Source organism: Limulus polyphemus, unplaced genomic scaffold, assembly GCF_000517525.1.
Source record: "Limulus polyphemus unplaced genomic scaffold, Limulus_polyphemus-2.1.2 Scaffold1337, whole genome shotgun sequence".
Taxonomy (NCBI): Eukaryota; Metazoa; Arthropoda; class Merostomata; order Xiphosura; family Limulidae; genus Limulus; species Limulus polyphemus.
The window spans coordinates 129,086-149,425 of NW_013666947.1; the positions used below are offsets into that span (position 1 = coordinate 129,086).

A 20,340-nucleotide genomic window follows, 5' to 3' on the forward strand; every position below is an offset into this window, starting at 1 on the left:
AAGGCAGCTAGTCATCACCACCAATCGCCAACTCTTGGGCTACTCTTTTACCAAAGAATAGGGGAATTCACCGTCACCTTATAACGCCCCCACGGCTGAAAGAGCGAGTATGTTTGGTGGGACGGGGATTCGAACCCGCGACCCTCAGACTGCGAGTCGAGCGCCCTAACCACCTGGCCATGCCGGGCCGAGCACAGAGTGAGTAAGCTCGTGTGCTTGTTAGAAAACCTTCTCAAAATGTTTATACGACGGTATTCAATCAGTTACATTCAACTAATGCCTACATATTTCTAGTATTTTTCGATTTGGTTCATTATTCTTATATTGTTCGTATAATAAAATAGTTATGTTTGTCTAAATATATATATATATATGATACAATAGAAAAAGTCACAAGATATTTACAGCTGTATGAAATAACAAAAATACCGTATTGAGTAAAAATCACAGTGTAATTTTAAACCAACTTGATTAACAAATGAATGAAATATTAACGTTTTTGTCTAAAGAAATGAATGAATCAATAAAGATCGATTTATCAGGAGTGAATAATTTTGTGTTCCAAGTTTTAGACCGTTACTTCTTAATCCAAAAAGTGATGCCACAGCTGCTCTTCATACAGTTTTATTACATATTCTAAAGAAGATATTTGAAACTATTCTTAATATTACTTGTTACTATAACAAAACGTTGCTACATTTCTCACATGTTTCCTATTATGTGTCTTTATCCCAGAGTGAGAATTTTTGTCCTGCCACAAACTGATAAACTAGAGTGATGAAAGCTAGTCAAAGTTCTCACTACCAACTCTCTTGGCTATTGATATCTGACCGAGTAGTGAGATTTCACATTCACCCTTATAACACACTTGCGTCCCCAAAATGCGGAGCGCAATTTTTGTGTTTTTGCAGTAACGGGCCACAAACAAAGAGTACGCAGATCCATAGCTCAGCTTGCTGACCACTGAGCCCTGCTTAGCACACGTTTCAGAGAGTTCAACATTAAACCAACAAAATGAAATAATGATAAATTTACCTAAGAATTAGTAGATTCCAGTAGTCTCTAGCAGTACGTACAATAACTTAAAAATAGTTTATGTAATTTATCTTATTGCTTCACAACATTTATGATTGTTTTATCAATTTCTGGGGATTTAGGGAAGGTGTAATTTCTGATTTTCTTGCTTCTCACATTCCATTAACTTCATTATATTTATAAACTTTATAGAGTCTCACAAATGTCAAATATTTTGATAAATTTCCAAATACAATGTCTTCAGGTAAAAGTTTGAAAAAATAGAAATATTTGGTATAAATTTGGATTCATTAAATTTTTCTATGCATCATTTATTTATTGGCAAAATAGTATTGCCATTCATGATCAAGAATGAGGCTATTTGAAGGGCAAAAGTTTATACCTGATTAAATTAAGTTTGTGTGAAAATGTTCGGAAATCAGCTGTTAGTTCAATAATTCATTCATCAAAAACTCTCTTGACACATTAGAGTTTTCCTAGTGCTCAAAAATGTGCACAAAAATATTTTAAAGCGTACATTCCACAAAACACTCATACTTATTGCGTTCGACTGTAACTGCTTTGAGTAACAAAGGTTCTTGAAGGATAGATGACAGAGACTAAAATGTTAAATATCCTGACCTTTATAACTTGAGATTGAATATATATATTAAGTTTTCAAGAAATTAGTGTCGCTTTTCTTCAGATAAAAAACCCAAACAACTTATATATCAAAACAAAACATTTATGCACTTGATGAATAACAGCATATATTGGCTTATACTAAAACATAATCCTTAGGATACGAATCATCTGTAGTGCTTACTGTAACAGTGACTATAAGTTTAACATCGATTTTCAGACCTTCAGGGCAGTCCAGAATTGTACAACCAACTGCGATACCTGAAGAAGCAAACGAAGGATTTACGTACAGAGGTTCGAAATCTTAAGAGAATGGCTCAGGCCCAGGCTGTTACAGCACGTGAAAGTGTTCGAGAAACCTGTGTCAGAATCAAGGTCGTGGAATGTTTAAAGTACTTAAATGTGTCATAGATTAAAATATGTATTTATTTTACATGTGAACGGAAATTTTACTTAAAATGTAAACTCAGACTTGCACATTTAATTTACTACCAACTTAACATTTATTGTGTGACAAGATGAAAGAAATCATGGACCTGTAATGATTTTTCTGTCATATGAAATTGCCAGAAAAATAGCGCTGACATCATTTTTAATTTATTAAAAAGAAAACGAAAGTCTGTAGATATTTAAAATAAACTTGAGTTCGTATGCTAATTTAATGTTTTTCGTAATTTTAATACATAGAATAATGGAAACTTAGACACGCAGAATCTCTCCATGATTTAAAAGAATAATAATTTAGTAGCAAAAATAACATCAACGATTTTCACCTTACATTTGAATTTAGGACATGTTAATTGCTGCCCATGGAATGGAAAATAAGGTATGTGGTGATAGAATTCGGGTAGCAAAAGACGAAGAAATATACCATGAAGATGTAGCACGACTGGAGAATGATTTGTCGTGAGTTTACCGTACATTTGTGGCTTAGATGAATACTTTTATGTGATTTAACTTAAAGAGTTAATTCATTCTAAATTATAGTCTAGAATGCTAATCTTAATAATAATAAATAATAACCCTTTAACTACTTTGATAAGGCAACTTGTAAAATTTTAGTATTAATGTAAGAAACTGTAAGAACCTGTATAGATTAGTTTTAAAAAACAGTTTGGAATAACAACTATCTAACGTCTATACGAACTACCATGAAACAAAATCTACTTGGGACCCATAATAACTAGTATGAGTCAAAAAGTTACATAGGCACTGTAAGAACGAAGCTACATGAACTGTTATGTTGCAAATTATACTTTGAACCTGTATGAATCAATTTGTAATAACAACTATCGTAAACCTGTAAGAACCAACATGTAATAAGTTCTACCATTAACCTGTTAGAGACAGACTGTAATACAATCTGCCTAGAACCCTTAAAAACGAATACAGTATAACCTCGACATTAAGGACACCCTTCCTACTGCATCCAAATGACACTCTATAGCAAGGTACCCTTGATATAAAAAATGAGCCACTTATGGCTGGATTACATATTCAATAGACAAACTATTTGAATTTAAACCCCCCCCCCCCCCACCATTTTGTTTGATGCATGCAGGACACTGGTGTTCGTGAGTGCAACGTTGCCATGACATGGAATGTTGTCAACAGGAGGTCTCAGGGGGTGAATTAGTTGTGCTTTTTTTCTTTATTATTGGTCATAAAGTTTCAAAATACTTCTCTAAAAATTTAAAATTTATTTTCTGTGTTTATTTACTGTCAACAACTGAAGTAGAAGAAATCCACTGAAAATAAAACAACAATCACCGCTTATGTCATTAGACTATTTACGTAACACCGTGACTCTCGAGAGCAACAAAGCAAGCGCACATAAATAAGCCGACTTGACCCCTGCTTCAAGAACACGATGTGGAATTTATCTGTTTAGGTATCTTACAGTGTTTACAGCGAGAATTCCCCAGAGTAATAAGATAGAAATTTTAATCTGTGAAAGCGTTTATTACAGTATACAGTTCGGAGCCGATCCAATAAAAGTCACAGGTGTTTGAATATTGGTCATCCTTCTGGTGGGATGTTTGAAATTTAGCAGTATACCATACAGTCATACAATGATAATTTCCTTCTTTATAAAGTGCCCAACTAAAGACACTGCTATTAATCCGGAATATTGAGGTGATCGTTATTTCAGGATTTATTGTGGTTGCAAATAGCAGAAAAAAGAAAGAGACTTTAATGGCGTGGTGACGTTGTTTGAGGTGCTCGTTAATCTTGGTACTACTATAAGAATATGTATCAATATTTAAAAGTGTCTAAGAATTGAGTATGTAGACATAACTTATCTAGAACCCGTAAAAGTCAGTGCCAAACAAAACCTACCTAGAATATGGAAGAACCACTACACAACAAAAATAATGTTGAACCGATAAAATCCAGTACTATCAACACCCTCCTCTCTCGAACCTTTCGTTTTTAGGATTTAGCGTTTCACGTAATGACAGTTTAGTTATGCCCCTTCTCAATGTACTTATTTTAATACAATCAGCTATGAAAGTTGAGAATGTTTTGCAATTTCTGTCTTGAACCAACAAAATAGTAAAAATCACTGATTAAATTTTTAACAGTAGTTTACAAATTTATCTTGGAATAATTAGTTAATGTTTATGTCCTCTGGCACAGGAAAATTCAGATGCTCTGTTAAAACATACAAGAAGACTAACCGATGTACATGAGTTCTATGAATAAGTGACAATATATACTAACACGATGTGTGTATGTTTAGGAAACTAGAAACAACAGTAGAAGAGTTGCGGGGCAATGTCATCAACAGGAAATGTCGTGTAAATATCAGCGATGTGGAATCCATGGCATTAATTCTGAGTAGAGCAAGCAAAACAGTGGCAGACTTGAAAGGTAGCTCCTTTTATCTAGTTATTTCCATTCCAATCTTATGGATGTATATAAACTGAAATCATAAACTATTTCAGTCTTTCTTTATTAGAACTTCAAATTAGATTGTATAAAATATCCACAATCATAAATATATTCATAGCCTTACTTGCACAGAGAGTTAGGTATTACTCTAGATTACAATATCCATTACAAACAGGAGTTTTAACGAAAATTATTATTCGTAACTTGTACACTGTACATATTTCAAAAAGTCAGTTAAAAGTTGTTTGCTAACAATAATTACAAGTGAATCAGCAAAAGACAAATACATACCAACAATTATTAATTGTCAGCAATTACTTGACGCATTTTCAACATATGCCATTATCATACGAAAACATAGGGTTACTTCAAGATATTTACAAGTCATGTGACATATATAAATATCATTCAAGCCTAATATTTACCAAATTTTACTAATGTGTCACATGTACAATAATGGAAATAATTATGTAAGCACGCAACCGGCACATATATAGAGGCCACAAACAACGAGAAACCGAAACTAGATGGTGAATCTATTAATTGTAAATCAAAAAAAAAAAAAACAATTATCACAGAATATACAGAAGAAAGGTAAATACGTTGTACAAATCGCGACCCGTACGTAGGTTGTGAGTCGAACGCCCTAAGCACTATCTACTCAATTTGTTAGCTTTATGAGCACAATATCATTTCTTATACCGTAATATGTATATTGTGATAGGTAAATGAGGTATATCAGATGACAAAGCTCATACAAAGTATAATTATATGTCATCATCACTGAAATAATCGGGTGTGAGATTTTCCATGTATGTGTGATCTATATTTCCTCAATGTGTATCTTTAGATTTACAAGAACGTCTATGTGATTAAGAACATTTACTGAGGTACATTTGCCTGACTCCATACTCTGGCCTGGACATGAGCTCTTTTGATGTGCTCTGTGAGTGCTCCCACAGTAGATGGTAATTTCACACTCTCTGCAATGTGCTTACAGAAGAGATTCCATCGTAATTTAGGGATGTTTTTTATATCAATACCGTTAGGGCAATATGCTGCACATACAAATTCATTTAGAGTAGATATTAAACTCTCTGTATCCTCAGAAGGTCCACCAAGTGTGATTATGGCACGAATTGTGTTATTATTTGCTTTGGGGTAGATTTTGAACCAGGTGGCCTTGCCTTTTTGAGAAAACCGGTTGTTGTTATCAGCTCCCGTAAATTCATGAAGTCAAAGCTATGTCTTTGCATTAGTGATCCCAAGAGCTGTCCAGATCTTTCTTATCTGAATAACACCTGATGTCATAGAGATAGGTGTCTTAGTGATCAAACGATCATAACTGGCTATTGCAATTATGAGAACATCTGTGCCTGGAGAGAAGATGGTCAACTGTGCATCATTAGAATTCCAACGTGATGCAGACACTGCTAGATATATCACCAAAGTATCAGTTTCTTCGTGATTATTGTCGTCAAAACAAAGATCCTTGTTGGACTTTGTATGACCAGAACTTGAGACAATGAACAATTTAGTGGATTCTTTGTTGCAGTCGAGAGTTTCCTGTGGAAGATAATCTATCAAATCACTCTTTGTTTGATTGTGAGACAGAAATCGGCTCAGACTTATGTGTTTGATGTTTGTATTGTCTGCCACTTTGTACTGTATAGGCATACCAATTCTGGTGCTGCTAAGAAGAAATGTGGTACCAATCAATCCAGAGCGAATTTTCATTGATTCGTTTAAATGTTTGCATACCTGATCAACACCAATGGAAACAAAAGGAATACTCTTATCGCCATTGAAATCAATTTTAAACTAAAGCTGATAGAGAGATAAAAGAAATTTACTGGATTGCTGATCTAAACACTGTTCAACCTAGTGGAATAAATCTAGATCCTGGGATCAGTGATCTCCGGTCGTTGGTTTGTTCTCTGTCAGAAAATATTTTTTTTTTTTTTCATGTAGTGTGAACTCTCAATGTTTACCCTTAATCTTTCTAACACTTACTATTTGTGATAATTTTCCATGCCTGTGTTTATAAATTGATCTGCTTAACAGTCACTCTCCATGTGTCACCTTTATTTTACTTCAACAACATTTAAGTATAGTTTTTCCTAACCATTTGTGAAGCAAAACATCTCTAACACCTTTTTTACACAATGCTCTAATTTCCAGGCATTTTGCACCGGAAATGAGACTCACTTAACAACTGTATATTGAAAAATATACAAAAACATTTCCTGGCAGCCCAGGTGACCTTCATGACGTCACTCAACTCCCTTTATATATCACTCTTTCAGTTATACCACCAATTCCAGTTGATTTGTTTGTTGGTTTGTTTGTTTGTAGTTAAGCCCAAAGCTACACAATGGGCTGTCAGTGCTCTACTTACCACGGGCATCGAAATCCGGTTTCTAGCATTTAAGTCCGTAGACATACCGCTGTGCTATTGGGGGGCATTTCCAGTTTACTTCTGATGAAGAAAGATCCACTCGGGTTGTAGGGTTTTTATCGTTTTATATTAAGACTTCTTGCATCTACGTATTTTTCTGACGTATCACTTTAAGAAATGTTTAACTGCCACATCGTTACTCCAAGATGAGTGAAAGGTGATCGAACAAGACTTAATATCATCATCGAGATAAGAAAATTAACAATAAAACTAATCATATATCAATTGAATAACACAAATCTGTCACCTTAAACAACAGAGTGAAATAAATCACAGCGAAATAGCTCGAGTATTAGATTGTGTAGATTATATACCAATATTTAGTTAAGCTAAATTTTATCAAATGACAAATTTTAAAAGTATACTATCAACATATGATTATTTATAAATTTAAACCTTTTATGTAACTTTTTATACAACTAAAACACTCTTATGAAACAGAACGCATGGTAAAGTTTAAAACTTTCACACATTATTACAAGTTAAAACATTTCGAAAGTATATCACAGTTATTTTACACTACAGACATAAAGTGGTGATTTTTAAAGAAGATTTTATTTTCTACATACACTACTGAGTGATAATATAGCATGTCAAATGAAAAAAGTTCTAAGACTAACGTTAATGATTTATTAAAAAGAATTTCGCGCAAAGCTATAGGAGGGCTATCTTCGTTAGCCGTCCCAAAATTAACAGTGAAAGACTAGAGAAAAATCAGCTAGTCATCACCACCTACCGCCAACTCTTTGACTATTCTTTTACCAACGAATAGTGGGATTGACCGTCACATTATAATGCATCCACGGCTGAAAGAGTGAGAATGTTTGGTAATACGAGGATTCGAACCCGCGAACCTCAGATTTTGAATCGAGTGCCTTAACCACCTGGCTATGCCGAGCCAAGATTATTACTGCCTCGAACAGTAACAATCAGATACTAGTAGTAGTATTAAATTGTCACTGTGCACTAGAATTGCTTAAAGAATAGTCTAGAACAGACTACGGTGGTAATGAAAAATATTATTGGCAACAAAAAAACTTTATGACTCAATATGCGTATTGCATTTCTATAAATATACACACATTGATTGTGATTATACTTCTGTATATATGTTTTATTTAACTAAAATACAAGTATATCTATCAAAACCATAAACTTCATTGAGTAGATTGTGACGTAAGATTTCACATAGATAAACTTGCTAGGTTGTTTAGTTAACCTCTCCAGACGGGTCACGGGTTAAAGGCCATTTCATCGCGTTTGTCGACTCGCATTCAAAATTCTATTGAACTACAATTTTATGAATTTTTGTCAATAAGTTTGGTATCAAACTGTAGATTATAATTCATATTTTATTATTATACATTATTTAATTTCTCAATTTAAAAGTAAATATTAAAACATCGATTTTTGTGTGTCACGTGGTATGTTCAATGCAGCACTGGTTCAAATTAGATGTTTATGATGTCAAAATACTAGGTCTATAGTTTCATACGAATTAGGAACTCAAATTACCGATATTGACAAGCTATAATATAAAATAAGAACCTCATATCTTTTCTATTTGCTGATATGTCACTCATATAATAAATCAAACACAGTGGCCCCGCTCACCTCTTTCCATCATTGGAATCGGTCCCTTATATACAATTTCTTCAATATATGGCCTGTGAATAACTAATCGAAAGCTCAGATTAGTGACTTTCTCAGCCATTTTCATGTGTTAGAATGCCATCATGTTCTTTCGAACCAATACTTCAAGGAGTAGGTTGTGTCTTTAGTCTGCTCGAAATTTCATCCAGCTTAGTCACTAACTTGCTAAATTATAGTGGAATTCTATGGTATTGATAAAGTAATTTATGATTTTTGGTTATTCACCTGGATATATAAAACATAAAAAATATATTTCGTTTCATATCTTCCACGTGCGAATATTTAAAAGGCTTAGCAACCTACATCAAGCAGCAACCGAATACAAAAGTCGTAACTAGAACAGATAATTGTTTTATTTATTTCTAAATAGTAATAATCTATATACGTATAGAATGTATAATAATGGAAATGTAACTGTATTTTACAAAATGCTAATGTACTTAAAACACAGCCAAGACAAGTTACTTTGTACCGACCAAAGGCCAATTTTATGTTATTTGATACGGTAACATGAGTGCACGTGAGCCGCGTCATTGTAGCTTCTGTATTGTTAGCCAATTACGGCTGAAAGGTCAATATAATAAAAATAATAAATACATATAAATGTATAATGTTATGATATGTAAGCTATTTAGTCTAAACATTTGTGTTTTCGTTTTATAATTTGTTGTCATTCTAGAACGAAAAAGGCATAATTTATATCTATTTCCTCACTTTTTATGGTGACTACAAGATCAGTCAAATCTATCGAACCCGTACAGAGATTCCTTAGTGAAGATAACATAAAATATAAAGTTTTTTTTAAAGAAACATTTGGTAACTATCTGGACATTATAAAGATTTCGCATGTGAAATTTCAAAATTTTCAGATACATAAAGGTATTTTTAATCTTAAAATGGAAATTACTTTGCATGTTGGATAGGTAACATGTGAAACGAAAAAAAAAGGCATGAGAAAAACATTGCTTAGCAAACCTTAAAATTTAATGTAAAAAATCAATATTTTACGTATGAAAGCATTGTAATGTTTACTGATAATATGCCAAATTTTGTTAACGTACGCTTACTAATTTAAAAGTTATAGCACGAAAACTATGAAAAGCACAAAATGGTTACGAGGTCGGTCCCAGGGACTGAGCCCGTACTGAAAGAGTTAATACCAATCGTAATATTTCAGTTTCTGAAAATGTTTGAAAAAAAAAGAATTAAAACTGTGCATAGCGAAATAACGAATTGCATTTTAACATTCATATAAGAGGGAGTATTAATCAATGGGTATTAAATCATTTTAAAAACACACGCAGTCCTGCAGAGGCATACATACGCATTGAATATACAAATTATACAGTGACAGCTAAATTTGGATCTTTATCTGCACCACCCTATTCCTGTCATTGTATTTCATGATCATTCAATGGCTTCTATATAACTCACAAAGGAGTGAATAATATTTGCATAATAAATTTTAATACAACCAAAAATATATGCATACATGAAAACCATCAGTTATTTATATGTTCTCATTGTCTCTTTCGTGTAGATATTTGGCCTCTCAATTCAATGCAATAGATGTCACTGAATCCCAAGTCAGCCAAGTAGCAAAGGTCACCTATCCATCTTCTGTTTAAAACAAAGGAATTGGTAGCATAACTTGCACATTGTTGTATTTAAGTATGTCAACAAAGCAATATTTTGATTTTGAAGTGTTCGTCGTGGTAGAATGCAGTGTCTGCCCACTAAGTCATTATGCTGTGTTTGTTTCAAACATGATGACTCTTATTAAGATTCCGCCTGTGTTGTCACTGGAAGTTCAATTACTTGTGCACAGGGATTTCTTGACCATAGACTATGAAACCATTTGAAGCGAATTCAAACTCAAATCCATACGAAGTCAACTTCCAATAAACACTCTTTCTCAATGTCAATTACCACATATCATTGTGTAGAGGACCTTTCTACAATGAGGGTGATTTCCAAATTTACTCTTTCTAAAACTATATGGCCACTTGACATTGGCATCTATTCATATACTTGTTTTATTTCTGAATGCAATTTCCCAGCTTTTATTACCAGATCAGGTCGAATAATGTATCAATTGTCTTTTCGATTGTTGTCTTTAAATAATGCATTCATTACCTCAACTTTTTCTTCAGGATATCATATTCTTGGTTTATTATCATCAGCAGATTCACCGCAACCTTGGTTGTAATATGGAGGGTCGAGTACGATATAAAACTTTATTAACACATCATGTGTTAGTCATAGCCGATATAAAGCCGCGGTGGGGTACCATGTATTAAAACTACATTTTGACATTGTTTAACGTTTTATAGGTAGTGTGATGCACCCAAAAATTGATGACTTTTGGCAAAGGTATGTAACAGTCTTTTCCGGTGCTAAATATTCATACAATTAAATCATAAAGCTGCGTTTAGATTGCAGATTTACAATTTCAAGACTGGAATATCCACTGTATTTAAGAGCCTTGGAAAATAAAGGAATATGGATCAAATTGGGGCATCAGGATCATTCAGAAAGAGACATGAAACAAATAATACCCCAGTCGTGTTAAGCAAAGAGTGACATTTTGTAGCATGTCAAAGTTCATGAACTAAAAGGTCAGAAGCAAAAAGCTATCGATATGTCCCAGGCAAAAGTACACAACATCATCAAGGATGATAGCTGTCTGGAAATGAGACCAACAGGGAGCGGGTTCATCAATTCATACCTCCCTTTCAACTGTCCCATACCTCACGCAGCTGCAGGATTTTACAGGTATTCATGCTATTATATTTAAGAACATACCAGTCAAGTAGCAGGATGCAACACCCATGGATTTCTATGTGATCCGACTGTTAAAGTGGGCACTGGAAAACCTCCATCCCCGTGCACTAGATGTACTATAAAAGTCTTAGAGGAAAGATTCATATGCTTCGAATATGACAGCCTTACAACAGATGTATTTTGCAATGGAAACTATCTTGCATGGCTGCTGTTAAGATGCACAGTCGTCCAATACAGTATGACAAAATCTGGTCTGTAACATTGGCTGTAACAGGGTAGTGAGGCTGAAACTCGTTTTAATATAACGTACCCAACACTCTGTATTCCTGTTTTTCATGCTTATAGCATTTTTTCCTGTCAATCTTTAGGAACGGTTTTTATTTCCTAAATAATTTTGTTTGCAGTCCCTGGTAACGTATCCTTTTAAGCTTCACCTGTGGCTGAATTCTTCCATTCTAAATAAACAATTGTGTAATTGATCCTTTTAGTTCTTCTAGATTTCCTTAATTTGATTTTTTAACTGTTTCTTTTTAATTCTTTTAGCTATTTAATTGCAACTTCAATTTATTCTAATTTCATTGCCAACTGAACAGCTTCCTTTGAAAATGTGCACCTACTTTTCTTTAGCATAATTTGCATATCCTCATCCATGAAATGATTTAGTGCCAATAAATCCATTATTTCATGTAAATCAATTGAATAAGATTGGTGCAAGTCTTTCTACATCTTCAGCAAGTTCAGCTAAAGTCTCGTCCTTCTTTTTCATTCTACTCCGAAACTTCTGTTTTATGCAATACTCGAAATATTTTCCTTATGTATCCTCTAATAACTGACAGTTTTGTCTCTCAATTGGAATGTTACTTAATATCATTAAAGGTAATCCTTTTAAATGAGAAATAAAATGAACAGCTGACTGTACACTCTTCCATAAGATATTCTTAGAAAATATGTCATATTTCTTCTTATATGCTTTCTATGGTACTTTTGATTAATAGTCTGTTGATGTTTCGATTGATGATGTTATTGAACTGGCCAGCTATGATTGGTAACTTGATGAAGTAGTGGCGTAGATGGAGCATTACAGCAACGTCCTGTTGTTATCGGAAACACATCAGTTGTGCTAAATGATGTAGATCAAATGGGTTCTGTTATTCCATATTGCATACTTAATAGTATTTGAGATTTGAATTCTTAAGAAGGTATAGAAAAAAGTGGGACTGGTTTCATCCTTTCATTTGTCAATACAATTCCCAAATATTTTATCTGGCGCTGGTGTTGTTTTGTACCTTGTTGATATATGTTTGCATATTGTTGTTCTTGTTGTTGTTACGTATTAGAATTTCTAATAGTCCGAAGCCGAGTTAGATAATTTAAATATAGTAGTTAAACTGTACTTTGGATTTAATATTTAAATAATTGTCAATATATTAGTCAATTAACGATATTTTCCAACTAGATTAATACACACCATCTTCGTTTTTAACACAAATACGTTTTAATATACACAGAACAGTACAATTTACAATAACAATTATTACAAATAGTTATAACAAACAATGATTCATAAACAAAAGTTTCACAAACTTACAAACAATATAAAGTTTTCTTTCTAGTCTAGAACTTTCTTAATATCTTATCGAGGGTTTACTATAAGCGAGTTGATGTAAGTACGATTCGCCGGGAAGCTATCTAGCTTTGTCTCTTTGGTCACACACGCTGTTTTTCACCATTGAAGTTGGTAATGTTTTCGTAAAAATTACTAATGTCCCATGAGAATCCACTGCAGTTAAACGATTTGTAATGTTCGAAATTTATAAATATTCCTGGTAGAATATCTTACGTTTTTCAATTGGTAAACGTTATAACAATCTCAATTATAGCTTTCGAAGTTTTATATCACACTCACATATAGAAAACTAATAATAGATACTCTCTTGACGCGTCGCGTTAGTTATATTTGTAGCGTGGGAACGTTTTCTAGAAACATCAGTCTTACGTAACAATACTGGTTAAAGCGTTAACAATACACACATATATTGTTGATTCTTACTCTCGAGAATCTTCTACAACTTTGGAGAATAGACGGAGTTTCGCAATACCTATCTAACTGTACAAGCTATGCATGTTTTTAAATAAAAACTCAACGTCGATATTAAAATAAATTAAAACAAATTCGTTACATTGTTATAATCTTCTTGCACATTTCTGGTTATAATCCTTCCGTATGTCTTCATTCTTTTTGTTATAAGCCTTTTACACATATTCTTTAGGCTTTTCTACTTTGTTCTGTAAATTTTCTATCATTTCTATTGTTAGCCAGTTCTTTTGTATTATTTTTGAAACATAGTGACACAGTGATCAGTTCACTTAAGTATAACAAAAACACAAATATATAAACACTTGTTTGGTAATTCTATGTTTCTTCATCAAATTACAAACGAAATATTCACAACAATGAACTAACTGACTAACATTCCAACAGTAGCAAACTAATTAATTCATGCACTGATTATTCACGAAGTGACTGGCAAACTCATTAACACAATTTAGCCTAACTAGCTGTTTTTTGTTTTTTTATAAATGGTTAAAAGTATTTCCTAAACATTGAAGAGAGTTCCAGACAAGTGAGGTAAAGCTCATCATGTTACATTAAAATTCCTTCTGACTAAACATCTTGATTAAAAAATATAGGTTATAACAAAGGTTATTAGACAATGTAAAAATGTTTGAGAGCTCGTGTATTTCATGTATGTACATAATAAATTTGTACATTAAACTTTACAGTCAAAATATTTCTGATGCAATAAGCATCTTGCAATCAACTGGAACCTCAGTTGGTTCTATACGTCGTTTAAATTAGATATTTAGAAATTCCCTTTGTAAGAATTATTGTATTGCAAACAACTGGATTTGTAGGAAATTTCGTTTGATAAGTTAAGAAATAACATAGTATATCTACTTAAAGAACAAACCAGTCCTACACATGGTTTATCGAAATTTTCTTATATATAACGGATTTCCAAGGAAAAAAAATCCGGGGCTCGATTCCCCGCGATGGACACAGCAGATAGCTCAATGTAGCTTTACTTTACAATAAACAAATAAAGAAATGTAATATTTACCAACAATTACTTGAAACATGTTTCTGAAAATTATGTCTAAACAATAATGAAACACATATTGCAATAAAATCTTTTATTAGTTCACAAATTTTATTTTAGTTTTCAATACTTCAGAAACACAATTTTCATCATTTTAATAATACTTTTTGCTGATAATTTTTCTACAGCAAGGTTTCCAACTTTACAAGAAAATCTAAAAGCTGTGATGTCTGCTGAAATGGAAGTAGTTGTTAAAGAAGAAAAGTAAGGATATGTGAATATTTTATACCTATGCTCAAGATTTTGATATGAAACTGTTCACAATATTAAGTTTAAAATATTTATGTTGCATTTTTGAAACGCTCTTATTTATAAATTTTCAATGATTACTCATTTTAATCTTTATAAGGCATTATCTTGAAACATTTGATGGCAATATTTAAGAGAAAAAAATAATAAATAAATAAAAATATAATTCCGTGTTAGTAACCTTCATTTGTTTTAAGGAATTCTCAAAATAATATTAGAAAAAATTAAATGAATTGAAGTATGCTGCACAATTTTGTTTCCTGTTTCACATCAGCAAAATTTAAATGTGATTTTTATTGCAAAATGGTATATCTAAGTCTGTTTTTTTCCACTGTGCCAATAAAAAATATCAGAGTACTGCGTTGATTTTCAGGTAATAAAACTTTCAATGTAGTGTTATTTAATAGAGATAAAATCTTTTTAACGTACTTCATTTTAGATTTTTAAAAGATGAACCGGAACGTTTAGAGAGTGCTCTCAGACGTTGCAAGAAGTTGACTGGAACCCTAGTAACATTGAAACGGTAAGTAAACTCACATTGCTATTTCTAACTTTGATACCATTCCTCTAATATTTAATTCATAATGTATCTACACCAATGTCACTGGAGAAAACTCAAGTGATTTGATGGTGCTGATTTCAAAAATGTAGTCAGAATTTGTCAATCTCCTCTAGATTTTGAATTATTATAATATCTCAATGTTTTATCAGCACTATGTGAAATACCATGCAATCAACTCAGTACAATAGATTTATACTGTCAAATTAAGTTTACTTGGACAGTTTAATGGGTAAAAGGCATACATCGTTGATAATTTCAAACATTGACTGTATTGTATTGGTGTAAAATTCCAAATGTATTGTTCATATATGCTATTTGTTCTCCATAGAATTGCACCGCATTGCCCCACTTTTGCTTCAATCCCACGCTCATCTGCTCTGCCCGAGAATCACGAAACCTTCATGTTCTCAGTTCACTTGATTGAGCTTAAAAGGGGCGGAGTCAGACGCGTCTCTCTCAGCTGCCTCTCACACACTCATTTGGTCACTTTACCTCACTCTGCACACAGTCAAAACAAAGTCTGATCTCCTTTCTTGCATTATACCCGCAATGTAATCAAATTTTACAAAACGTTTTTTTAATATTTTAAACTTTAGTTCTGCAAACATAGATTATTTTATATTTTTAGAAAATCATTTGAAAAAATACTGGCTACCTACAGTTCAAGTAAAGTCCGAAAGTACAAAAATCACCCAAACAGTTTCTGCTACATTTGTGGAAAATATATTACCGTTTCATGAAGGAAAACCATCACACACAAGGTAAAGTTAGCTTACTACCACAATATTAAGTGTAAAATTGGTAACCAAGAAAAACATTGGGCTCCACGTGTGTGCTGTACAGTTTTCACATCTGGCTTGACACAGTGGCTGAATAAGAAAAGGTCAAGTATGCCATTTGCAGTTCCCATGACATGGTGTGATTCCAAAGATCATCTAACTGTATGTTATTTTTCCATGACTGAAGCTTCTGGATAGTCAGGCAAAACTATACAATACATTAAGTATCCAAATATTGCATCTGAATGAAACCAATACTTCATGGGGATTGATCTTCCAGTGCCTCATCCACCAGCGAAAACAGAATAGTTATCCTGCGAAAAAGACAATGAATCATCTTCATCCTCTTCATCTAGTAACTCTGCTCCTGTGACACCTCAGCTTAAACTGCCTCATCTGATCACACAAGAAGAGCTAAATGATCTGATTCGTGACTTGTCTCTATCAAAGCAGCACGGGGAACCTTTTGGCTCTTGTTTACAGCAGTGGAATTTATTAGGTTCAAGAACAAGTGTTTCAATTTACCGAAGTCTTGTTTTTCACTACAACATGCAAGATACTTTGTGTTTCTGTATAAATGCTGATGTGCTAATAGAAGAATTAGGTACTGAACATTACCCTCAATAATGGAGGCTTTTTATCGACTCATCTAATGTTTGTCTGAAAGCTGTACTTTTGCACAATAGGAATACTAATAATGGCTGGAGACGGCTTGAATGGGTAATGAAGAAAAACTTTAATATAAGTTTAACATAACAGCAAATGTACAACGTTTCGACAAGGTTTTGTCACCATCATGGTACCTGATGTTATCGATTTCTGTTGGTCATGCTGTAAACATGAAAGAAATTTATCAAGGCATGCAGATTATACTTAAGACCATAAAATATGATCACCATAGGTGGAACATATATGGTGATCTAAATATTATTGCGCTCTGCTAGGCGTGCAGAGTGGGTATACTAAATAGTATTGCTTTTTGTGTCTCTAGGAAAGCTGAGATGATAAAAATAATTTCAAAAAGAAGGAATGGCTAGCGATAGAGAATTGAACACCAGGGAAACAGAATATCGAGTATCAGCCTTTATTGAATCCTCAAAATATGTTCCTGCCCCACTTCATATTAAACTGTGACTCGTGAAAAATTTTGTAAAAGGAATGAACAAAGATGGTAATGGTTTCAGATATTTGTCTGACAAGTTTCTAAGAGTCAGTGAAGGAAAAACAAGGAAAAGTAGTTTCTTTGTTGGGCCAAAGATTAGGGAAGTGCTGATGGATGATGATTTTGAAATACTACTCAATAAGAAAGAACTTGGTGCCTGGAAATCATTTAAACTGGTTGAGAACTATGCTGTGATGACTGTTGATATGCTTTAGAACTACAGAAAAATGGAGTCTAGGATGTCAATAAATATGCACTTCTTACACTTCCATTTAGACTTCTTTCCAAATAATCTAGATGCAGTGAGCGATGAGCATGGTGAGTACTTTCTCTAAAATATTTCTACAATGGAACAGGGATATCAAGGATGATGGAATCCTGCAATGATGGGAGATTATTGTTCTTTCTTACAACATGAAACTGAAAACATACACAAAAAGCGCAACAAGTCAAGCAAGTATTTTGTCACAAAAAATAAAAAAATACCATGATGAAAGTTTTGAACATAGTCTGAATGTGTTTTCAGTATATAACCTTATTATACTCAAGGCTGTTTTAAACTGTTATTGCTATTATGTGTTGTTTGTGAACATTCTTAGATGTAATTTTCTCTAAATAAATAAAGTTATTAAAGAAAAAGCTGTTATTTTTCACAGTGCATTAGAATATGTTGAATAAATCTATCATAATTCGAATACTAGAAGTGATCAGTAATTTTCAACATGATTTTTAGTATCAGCATCGTCAAGTTGCATTTTTTCTAGTAACAGGGAATTTTTATTGTTGTAGTTGTCCAGTGTTATCTATCGTAAAAACCATTATGACATTAAAGTACTAACTCTCTTAAAATTTACACAATGTTATCTGTAAGATTTATAATACTCACAAAATGAGAATGATACGTCATTACGAAGGATAATAAAGTTTTAGAAATTTGCAAACATCTTCGTTCCAGACTTGCGTCCGTTCAAGAACAACGACACACCAGCGTCCAGTCATTGCCAGAGAAGCCCCTGTCAACTGATAGAGCCCATTCTGATGGCGAAGCACATACTGCCAAAGTAAACTTTTTATAATTCACCATTTGTTCAACCTCTCCCTCAGCTCTTGTTGTTTCAAACAATAAAATGTCGGTACAAGTTGTAGAAATCATAGACCCAACCGATTCAAAGGAAACAGCTTACTGCTTGAGTTGACACTAAATTTGTATTTATTAGTTAAATCAGATGAACAATTCGAATTTCATTTAAATAAAAAAATAATACATTGTCTTTTATATCGTCATACGTCTTCACACGTATGGAATGGAAAGCAGTTGTACAAAAATAGGACTAATTTAATTTATATTGTTCTTCCCTTAAACTAAAAAATATGATGTTTTGATTTATTCTTAAACTACTAAGAAAACGGTAAAACTATCATAGCTTAGGTTCATAGTTAGTACTTCTTGTTTACATCAAAATTCAGACATGTTTGTTTCACATTACTTTACCAATTATGTTGATATATATCTCAATTTTTTATCTTATAGTTTTCTTTTTCTCTATTTTCTTAAGATATTGTGTCTGTTGATCTTGATGTGTTTTGTTTAATATTATGGTTATTAAAGAAACATCTATGTAATTTGCAGCATTACTAGCAAAATATTTAATTTATAAAAATAGATAAAAGGCGTAGGAATAACTTTAAAGTATAGACTCAAAAGAAAATTATACAAATTATATGATTTTCATTGTTTCTCATTGCCTTATATCTTAGCAATCTTACTAACTTTAAATATATATATATGTGTGTGTCTGATCACATTTATGAATAGCATTGGCAAGCCAAATATTCCAATATTAGTAGCAAACCCATGAAAATCCAGGAAAAATAATTTCGAAAAGAAATACAATATCACAGACTTTGCTTTAAACAACTATTTACATGTTCTTCTAAACTTTTATATAAATCTATGCAGCCAATCCTAATGACCTCCGAAAAACCTTGATAATTTGTGTGTGTGTGTGTGTATTTTGTTTGTTTATTTTTATTTCGCTAAAAAGTATGGTCGGAATTCAAAATTTTAATTAAACATGCTTACATGTACGGGTAAAATTAAGAATTACTACACGGATTACATTAAAAGTTATCATTAACCAACTAATGCATTAAAAATTCATAGTAAATAAATTTTATTGTATTAGCATTTGCTTATGTTCGCTAACATTGCTTAAAGCCATAATAACAATAATGTATAATCAGTATGAACGTTCATGACAAATACATTCACATATTAGTTTCTACACTATATTATTCTAATGTCACTGATTTTTCTTCCATGGAACATTTGACGAACACAGCTTCCTTTACTCGATAATACATTGCAGACTTTATTATTAGTGTAAGATTTGGATCGGGTTTGGGCAAGTTTTATCTCCCTTCTATGTTAACATTTACACGTAATACACTTATTTTCTATAACTGCTTTTGTACTCTGTCATTTAGGGAAAATCAGATACTCGGAAAACAAATCATTGTGTTATTATAAATCGTTTATTAGAAAACTTGGTACAAATGTACAAATGGAACGAGATGATTTTTAACAATTCATATCAGAGTAATGTTTTTAAAACCATCAACTATTGAAGCTTATAGCCTGATGTTTCTCCCAGAAGTACGTTTGTGCTAATACTCACAATAAATGTTGTACCATAGACAATCAAGTTATGTGCAAATTGAGTAAATAACTTAAAACATTTTAAGGTTTTTCTGGTGACATGAATATGTATATTTGTCATAGAAAATTCAGAACATTTACAGTACTGTGTAAAAGTGTTAATACAAAAGAATATTTTGTCTTTCTTTCCATTTTATGGGGCTAATTCTTCCATACCATTACAGAATGTAAATTTCAACACTATTGTAATGCATCACTGATCCCTGTTGACAATTGAATGAGCCATGGTGAGAATACTTATCATTCTTTAAAATTCCCATAT

General features: G+C 32.6%; 1 protein-coding gene across 5 annotated transcripts in view; it reads left to right on the forward strand.

Moving 5' to 3' along the window:
* LOC106463154 (coiled-coil domain-containing protein CG32809-like) overlaps positions 1–20,340 on the forward strand; it is a 164,870-nt gene that overhangs the window by 128,219 nt on the left and 16,311 nt on the right. For all 5 annotated transcript variants that reach the window (XM_022390582.1, XM_022390580.1, XM_022390579.1 and 2 more), the window contains exons 11-16: positions 1,877–2,031; positions 2,447–2,562; positions 4,400–4,530; positions 14,736–14,811; positions 15,296–15,379; positions 18,315–18,420. In XM_022390582.1, coding sequence (XP_022246290.1) covers positions 1,877–2,031; positions 2,447–2,562; positions 4,400–4,530; positions 14,736–14,811; positions 15,296–15,379; positions 18,315–18,420 — 668 coding nt within the window. The remainder of the gene's footprint in view (positions 1–1,876; positions 2,032–2,446; positions 2,563–4,399; positions 4,531–14,735; positions 14,812–15,295; positions 15,380–18,314; positions 18,421–20,340) is intronic.